The sequence below is a fragment of the Anopheles merus genome, chromosome 2L (assembly GCF_017562075.2).
Source record: "Anopheles merus strain MAF chromosome 2L, AmerM5.1, whole genome shotgun sequence".
NCBI classification, from domain to species: domain Eukaryota; kingdom Metazoa; phylum Arthropoda; class Insecta; order Diptera; family Culicidae; genus Anopheles; species Anopheles merus.
This window is the reverse complement of record NC_054083.1, coordinates 49,948,759-49,957,461: the sequence shown is the minus strand read 5'-3', so window position 1 is coordinate 49,957,461 and position 8,703 is coordinate 49,948,759. Positions and strand designations below refer to the sequence as shown.

The 8,703-nt window shown below is 45.7% G+C and overlaps 2 protein-coding genes and 1 long non-coding RNA gene across 9 annotated transcripts in view; 2 read left to right on the top strand and 1 right to left on the bottom strand.

Moving 5' to 3' along the window:
- Positions 1-498: 498 nt before the first annotated feature.
- Positions 499-2,224, top strand: LOC121591461 (MOB kinase activator-like 4). The gene is made up of 4 exons (XM_041911973.1): positions 499-609; positions 878-1,041; positions 1,122-1,331; positions 1,406-2,224. Exons 1-4 carry the CDS (start codon positions 550-552, stop codon positions 1,638-1,640), a joined length of 669 nt encoding a protein of 222 aa, XP_041767907.1. The 5' UTR covers positions 499-549; the 3' UTR covers positions 1,641-2,224.
- Positions 2,225-2,835: 611 nt separating this feature from the next.
- LOC121591459 (ribonuclease P protein subunit p25-like protein) overlaps positions 2,836-8,703 on the bottom strand; it is a 32,285-nt gene continuing 26,417 nt past the window's right edge. For 6 of the 7 annotated variants that reach the window (XM_041911967.1, XM_041911965.1, XM_041911968.1 and 3 more), the window contains exons 2-3: positions 4,088-4,427; positions 2,836-4,007 (exon numbers count right to left, since the gene is read on the bottom strand). In XM_041911967.1, the coding sequence (XP_041767901.1) occupies positions 3,365-4,007; positions 4,088-4,365 (921 nt within the window). In that variant the 5' untranslated portion in view covers positions 4,366-4,427 and the 3' untranslated portion in view covers positions 2,836-3,364. Of the gene's footprint in view, positions 4,008-4,087; positions 4,428-4,759; positions 4,850-8,703 lie in introns of those variants that run through there. The other variant, XM_041911971.1, reaches the window with a different exon arrangement.
- LOC121591465 lies at positions 5,708-6,598 on the top strand. Its single transcript, XR_006004536.1, has 3 exons — positions 5,708-5,874; positions 5,942-6,210; positions 6,304-6,598. It is a non-coding gene; the product is annotated as an uncharacterized LOC121591465 (long non-coding RNA).

Sequence of the window (8,703 nt, the reverse complement as noted above, 5' to 3'; positions counted from 1 at the left end):
ACGAATTTCAAAAAAGGGAGCAAGGGAGATGGGCCACGGGGTCGTGTAGATCACAATAAGAGCTACCCATATAGGCTCTCTTTTCAAATGTAGAAGACTTGATGCCTTAAATTAGTTTTAAAAAGTTGATCGATATCTTAAGAAACCTTTTTCTTCGTTTCCCGCCAATCGACAAATTACGCCACACACACACACGCACACACTCCCATGCTTCAAAAGCTCAAAAGAAACGCTTCAAGAAAGCTTCAACAAACGCTTCATTTTTTTATGGAATTGGTTTGAAATCAGTATTTTTCAACGATGATAATTATTACTTAAGCGCTTCCAAACCTAAAGAATATTTAGATATTCCAAATTAGTTTCTTTTAAAATTATTTTATTCCATTCCATTTAAAGCTACGAACAGACATACCATGCGCCACTTGTCGCGAACTCAACTCAGCCTGATAAACGAAAGGCCAAACCCTGCTGTCAAATTGACATTTGATGAAAAATATTCATCAACCAACAACAACAAGAGCAGGAAGAGAAAGAAGAGAATTTTCAATCATGAAGATGGCTGACGGTTCCACAATTTTGCGACGAAACAGACCCGGAACAAAGGCAAAGGTATGTAAAATAACCGATTGGAATGGTGCTGCATTTCCTCCAGGGTCGATTCTTCACTGGTAGCTAGTTGGATTTAGCATCAACCAGCTGGAAACACCCCAAATCGTGGCCCCAACTTTCGCTACACTGCCGTTGTTGTGATGGGAAAGTGAACTTCCCCTTCCCACTTGCACACACACACACAGGATCGATTGGTGTAGCTTACGAACGTACTACTGGAACAGGAAGGAGCTAATTTGTTGTTATGCTTGCCTCGTGCACCTTGTAGGACTTTTCCAACTGGGCCGATGAAGTGTTCGAGGAGATGGACAGCACGCTTGCCGTGCAGCAGTACATCCAGCAGATGATCAAGAAGGACCCCTCGAATGTGGACCAAATTCTTACCATGCCCGACGGGCAGGACGAGGGTGTGTGGAAGTACGAACACCTGAGGTAGGTGTGGTGGTGACTTTTTTCCGATACGATCGAGTTACGTGGTTAACACCGTGGCTTTCCTACACCCTCCTTTGCAGACAATTTTGTATGGAATTGAACGGGCTGGCGGTGCGACTCCAGACGCAGTGTTTTCCTGCCACCTGCACCCAGATGACTGCGACGGAGCAGTGGATCTTTCTGTGTGCAGCACACAAAACGCCCAAAGAGTGTCCGGCGATCGATTACACGCGGCACACGCTCGACGGTGCTGCATGCTTGTTGAATAGTAATAAGTATTTTCCCAGCAGGTAAGAGAACGATGTCCATTTGTTGGAGAGGAGCCATTTCAATGACTAAACCCCCCGTGTGTCCTTTCCCGTAGGGTCTCGATCAAAGATTCGTCGGTAGCAAAGCTAGGCTCGGTGTGTCGCCGGGTGTATAGAATTTTCTCGCACGCCTACTTCCACCATCGGCGAATATTCAACGAGTTCGAGGAGGAGACATCGCTCTGTCTAAGGTTTACCAACTTCGTCACGAAGTACACGCTCATGTCGAAGGAGAATCTGATCGTTCCCATTCCGGAATGTGAGCTTACGCCCGGCGAAAGTGAAGCCTAAACATCGGCGCGAAGGCGAAGCGGTGAAAGGTTATCCCCATTTCGGCAATCCTTGTGCGCGTGACGTGTAAGCGGATATCCTTGAACCGTTGCTCTGATCGCAACATCAGCTGCAGAAGCATACGCGAAGGAAAGGGTAAGAGCGCGCTGAAGGGATAGTGTATTCTGCGATTTAAAACGAATTGGGTGTGTGCTCGATATCGACAAACCAGGTGAACCCTGATCATTGCTAATCGTTCTATTTAGTTGGGAAGTTTACTTCCCTTATCTTTCCCGTCTAGTTTAACATATAAATTATTTATAGTTCACTGTGTCTGTTCAATTTGCTTTTAAATTCCCCTTTCCCCGTAAGTTTATTGTGAAACGAGTAGTGCTTTTAAATTATCACGATTTCTTTTTGCCAATCCTGTGTAGCACGATAGTGCGACAGTAGAGCAGCAATGTTTTGAGCAAAACTAGCCAGCAAACCCTTCCCAAATCAAGCAAAAAACAAAGCGCCAGTGTTTGTGAAACTTAGCAAAGCTGTGTACATGTACCCCAGGGGTTTGCAACAACAATCTTTTTAGTATTTCGTGTGTGTGTGTGCTATAAAAAAACACAAAAGAATATCGAACGGTGGAAGTCTTGTGTGCGTGTGCAAGCAGTTGAGGGGGTAGTAGGTTTGATGTGTGCGAATATATAATGAACAAAAACGGGCAGAAGAAGAAAAAACCAGCAAATTTATAGCAAAACGATATTAAAACAAACAAGCAAAACATTAACCCTAAAGCAACACTCATCTAAAGTAATGAAAATACCTATATATATATACGTGTATAAATAGTGAAGCTATAATATAATTGAACAAATTCACAAAACCACACAATAAGCAAAGGTACGCGGGACACACCAGTAACACACACACACACCGGTCCGGGAGTCATAAAGAAAAGGAATAGTAAAACACAATGTACCACCACCAACCGCCAACGGAGCGGTTTTCTTTCCGCAACACGATTGACACGACGTTTGACAGCACCCTGATCATCCCTCATGTTCAAAGCAATAATGGAAAGTCACACTTGAGTGGAATGGAATGAAAGCGACGAGTTGCAAGCAAAGTGTTTCAACAAACAAACAAAATATACAAAATATACTAATAGAAAGGCTAAAGCATATAAAAACAAACGAAACTAAGGGCTACTTTATGCGTGGGGTTTTTGTTTTTGGAAAAGCATTTTTCTTTCTTCGTTTTTGTTAGACAATCGTGTTGCGTTCATTTTGAAACGTTTAGATCCGGCGTAGGATCATTCCTTTACACGCGCCATTTCAAACCGGAAATCCTGCCACTGCTGCCCACGTTTTCTCATGCTATCCTAAAGTCCCGTAACGACGTAACACTAGCAGCGGGACTCGAACCAATTCATGTATGCCAATAGAGAGACCGCAACCACCAGGGTGGTGTGGTGGAGCGATGGCGCGTAGGTGACAAACAAACGAAAAAGCTCGTTTAAGCATTACAAAACTAATACGGTAAAGCGACTACATTAAACAAAACTCGTTCCAAGCTCTACACACAATTACACACGACAGGAACAATACGTGAATTAGAGGTGTAATAAAAAACAAAATCCATTTATCAAATACTTTCACGAAAAAGACGAGTGTTTTCAAGTCATCAATAGTGAGGCAAAAAAGGTTCCGAAACTGTCTGTATACTTTTTACCGTTTTTATATGCAACATCCTTACTGGCCATCTCCACCGGCGTTATCATCCTTCCCGCTTGGTTTACTCGCCGGCGGTGTATCATCGCTCGTTTCCATTCGCTCGACACCGCCTTGCTTATCCTTGCGCCCTTGTCCGGGTCGCTTTTTATCCCTTCGTCCACCAGCACCCTCCTGCCGGGACGATCCTTCCCCTCCACCACCACCATTTTCACCCACCTCGGAATCGTTTGACTTTCGGCGATTGCCATCCTTGTTCTGCTTACCCTTGTACTTCGAGCTTCCCGCAGCAGCAGCAGCACCGTCTCCTCCACCGCCACCGCGCGGTTTCCCTTTGCCTTGATTGTTCTGTTGCTTTTTCGCTCCATTGCTGGGCGTGTCATTGCCTTCCTCATAGTGTCGGTTGGGTTTTTTCTTCAGCTGAGGTCCCGTGAAGTAGTTGCCCTTCTTATCGCCGCCTCCCTCTTTGGTCCGCTTGCGCGGACCGTCGGACGAGCTTAGACCCGCCCCGGTCCAGAAACCGCCCTGCGTCTTGCTGTGCTGGTAACCCGCCACCGACGGGTCAATCTCATCCAGCGACATTAGAATGTGCACGCAGGGTATGTTGCGCTTGGCTACGATTTGCTCCAGCCCTTCCTGCTGTGGGTCCCAAAACTCTTCCACTCTGAAACGAAAAGAGCCAAAAGAGTTCAAATGAAAATCGTTTTCGTATGGTCGAACATCACACGTGGGGACGACACACACTTCCTATAGCAGATGCGGGTCACCTGGTGCAGCTCAAAGTGTCGCTTCATGATTTCCGCACAGCTTATCGTCTTGCCGACGCCCCCATCGGAGCCGCTCCACACGACCGACCGGTGTGTTCCCTCCTCCAGCGCTTTCTTCGCATAGTCGACCAGATTCTTCACCTCCGAGCCGCCCTTCACGTGCATCCAGAGAAAGTTCGCCGGCAGCACCTCGATCGGAATCTGCTCCTGCGACAGTTCCTCCTCCACGTTCTTGCCCTTCTTGTAGTGCATCATGTTTTGCCCGCGCAGTCACAAAACCCTTCCACGGTTATGCGCGTCTTCCTGTGTAAAATTGGCTGCAAAGAGAAAATAAGAAGCTGGTCATTAAACCGTGGCAACGCCCAGTTACATGCGATGGGGAAGGATATGATGATATCGGCAAAAAGCAAAACCAAGAGGAAGCCCTCGATAGACAATGTCCCGATGGCAAAAAGTATTGGAATGCTGCGAAGGAATGTTTTCTACATTCCAACAGCCGGTCGATGGCGACGGTTATGAACCCCTTTTTCCCTATCCGAGCACTATACTGATGACGGATCGAAGACCCACGACCCACCAAAGAGGTTCACATTAATGTGCATGTGGATCAAAACGGTCGAAACCCCGTTAAAACTGTCGTGTGACGTACAAATAAAAAAGCGGTCCCACTGCTTTTTGCGTCATTGTGAGCAAATTGGTCGATTTTAAATGGAATTAAGTTTTCTTTCGGTTTGTGGCTTCGATTGTGACGCATTGCGCTCGATTAGATTATTCAATTTAAACTCCTCCGCGTAAGACGATGTTCAACGGGGCAGCAGAGCTCCGGCTGTAAAGAAATGCGACACGGTATGCCATCACGGAGAAGTTTTGTTGTAAAATGGATTAAAATAAAAATAAAACCTTTCATAAAACTTACACACTCGTATACAACTTCCTCCACTATTCCTGTGGGGAAAAATGTCATTATCATAATCTTACTGACCATTAACTTCCATCCTGAACACGGCACGTTTCTTCGGCTTCGCCCACCAAGAACATGCCCCATCGAACAAGCCACAACAGAAGAGACCCATCCTGACAAGTGTTCTTGCGGATGATACGTAATTTAATTGATATCCACGCAGAACCAGAAAGAGCTCATTTCTGACACCGTTTCCGAGGCAGATGAAGAAGTGTGCAGATAAAAATTAACCGCCGTCGATATCGATATCATTTTCCCATTTCGTTGCGAGCAAACGGAGCAATTGACGGAACATCTTGAACGCATCTTGTTGACGTGGCTCGTGGCCTGTCGATGACAACTCCATTTTCCCACGGAGTTTTCCTTCCTTTCGCAACGAGCAACTTGCGTGGGTGCCTTATTTTTGCCCGTTCTAACACAAATAAATAAATTATACTCTTCTTCTCTCTTCTTCTCTCCCTGTTGGTTTGCAAACTGTTAATTTTGCACGTGTGTGACAAGCAAATTACACCAAAAACCTAATTTTCCATCAACCAATCGAACGATAAACTGTGCCGGCAAAGGATCGCGTTTTACTCCATGTTTTCCGCAAACGCGGTCACCAGCGGCAAGGAATCGATACGAATCCTTCACCACAGTAGGCTGTGTGACTGCAATCGGCATCAGGAGGGAAGGAGGACAACTGGGTGAATTAATTTTCCCATCGACAGCTTTCATCATATTCGTTTCGAGCCGGCCCCGATCCATCCTTCGGTTTCACTCTTCCCGGGTGTGTGCGTGTGCAGTAGGCGACGACCGACCGTGTGAGTCGATGGCAACCACAGAACTAGTATTGTTGTGAGCTGACTTACTTTTCCTCCTTTTTTGCAGTGCTTCCGGTGTTTTTACATTCAGCGAGCGGCAACGATGGTGGATCTGTGTGCCGAGTTTGCGGTCTCCTTGGTTTTCCGAACTGCTTCTTTCTTGCACACTCGCTTCACACAAAGTTATGCCAAAGGCGTGCAAGAATTTCATTCAGAAATATCTCGTCCCATTCTTTGAAAGGTTCCTGCTGTCCTGCCTGTCCTGCCCTAACTAACCGAGGGAGAGAGAACGAGAATGAACATCTCGAGACGAAAGGCTTACACACACGCAGGCGGGTGAGTCTGTAGAAGACTGCTGCTCATAATTGTCGCACAATGTGTTGGGAGTATTGTCATGTAATTTTATTTTCGCCCATCGAAAACGTGAAGCTTTTCCTTTAGAACTCGGCTTCACGGCGTTCCGAGCGGGCACGAGCACAAGTTCGCGTTCAAGGACATCAGCCCCGGAGTGACGTCAGGCGGGGTTATTTTTGGTCCTTTCGATAGTTCGCAAACTCGCGCATGGATGGGACAAAACAACACTGTTGCTGTTTCTGAGGATTGTAACATCAAGTTACAGGAGTAACTTAAACGAACCATAGACGAAGAACGTCTTTTTACACCAAAGAGAGACCAAAGAGTGTAGAAATATCAACTAACATTTGATGAACCTTCACTCCATAAATCAAAGTGCTTTAATTGCAAACAGTAAAACAAGGCCCGCCCGTGCACGTGGCACGATACGGCACGGCACATCGATTATGATGGATGGCCGTAATTAACCATCAGCCCCACCCGCCACTAGAAGTGTCTTTTTGTCCCTCCATTCACAACAATTATTAACAACAAAAAAAGGAATAATTTTAATTTTCACTCTCCTGAGTTCGAAGTCCATCCATTTCGATGATACAATATCTGTCAATATCATCCAGGTGCATCACATACACAAAAACATCACTTTTAAATCCCACTTCAGCGCCCACCGGCACCGGCTTTATGAGCGTTTAAAATGAGTGTTTCCGTCCATTAAAAAGAACTCAAACAGCGAGGTGGAAAATTTTTGCCAATAAGCACCCCACGAACGATGGACAAAAGATTTACGAGCGGCCCTGGTGTGGTGCACCTTCCCCTGCGTCCGGGGTGATTGAAAGTTAATTGATTCGATGTAAAACAACGAGCACGGAGGACGTGTCTAGCGCGGGATGGTTTCGGGTTACACTGGTGTGTTAACCGCAGCCCGTGTCGTGCCAATTTTTTGTATTCTGATTGCTCTGTGAACATCCCGTATGTCCACCAGTATTGAAGGGCGCCCTGCAATGTACGAAACGAACGAACGAGCTACCCAAAAAAAAAAAACTATTTGTCCAAGCGAAAGTTGCCCTATTATGCCCACTTGCTAGGAGAGATGGTTTTAATTACGCAGCATAATGGCCTCTTTAAGCTTGTTTTTTTTTTAGTGTTAAAGGTCGGAAACAAAAAAGAGGAGCATTTTAGAGTGCATTTTAACACTAAACGTACTAGTTTAGGCGCATTTGTAGTACAGATTGCATACTTTTAGGCATTTAAGCATTCGCGAATTACAAGAGAAGGTTTTAGTTGGCCTTGGATTGTTTTTTTTAAAGAGTTTAACATCCGAAACAAAGCTTATTGAATGATTTCGAATACCTGCAGTGCATAAATCGTACCACTAAGCATCTTAATTAGGTACTTTTGTAATGCAGATTGCATACTATTAGGCAGTTAAGCATGTTTTCCCCTGATAGCTGTCAAAATTATCCAACAATCAACAGGTTGGCGAACAGGTCCACTCCGTTAAGCGACGTGCCTTTAACGCAGATGTAGAATCCCCAACAAGGCTCTAACTCTACATTCATACCAACCCCGCATTTTCCGTGACCGTGCCGCCAGCACAGCACAGAGAATCGCATTCCATGTTTTGGTGCGATAGAGTGAGATCGGTGCGAGACTAAGATGACCCTAAACGCGCGAGCGATTTTTTTCGCCAAATTCTAAACCCCGTCTAAAGGCGTCCAACGCGTCTGCGTATATTGAACCATTGCCCGACACCGTTGGCTAAGCGGCGAACCTTGTTTCCTCTTCATACGCGTCCGTGTCCTTTCTGTGGTGGCTACTGACGTCAGCGAGGAAAGAAGCAAGGATCAAAGAACTAACCACAATGTATAATGGTTCTCCTAACCAGATGAGAGAGCGGTTTTTCATTCATCAACGGTGTGTTCGATTTTTGTTTTTCGTATTTGATGATGCAGGGATAATTTTTCTTATTTTTAGTTCGCAAAAACACCCTTTTTCCAAATGCTTTTCATTGCTCTTCTGTAGCTAACTGAGGTTAGTGAAAGAACGGGGTCGATATTGAGCTCCTTTCAATTAGGTGAAAAGCTGATATCCTCACCACGTGTTTCCCGTAACGCTTTCGCCTCAGCAATCGAGATCCCTGAAGCGCACACATCGTCCGTGTGCCATCCCGATTCCCGAGAATGTGCTACGCACTGGAATGCGATTCGCCGAGAATCGGTCTCGGCAGAGCGATGCACTGGAGCGAAAGAAAAGCCTCTAGTGCCGCGGTCTGGGCTGGCACACACCGAGAGCACTACTAGTGTCGTTCCGTTTTTCCCTACACTCCGGTCAAAGAAGAACGCTTCACGCAATTAGAATGCGTTTCGCATTTTATCCTTTCGGAATTACAACGCCCCGCTGGTGGAATGACTGCTAAGGTTCCTTTCGTTATACAAGATCCCCTCTCTCTGTCAATCATTCTCGTCTAAGTTGGAA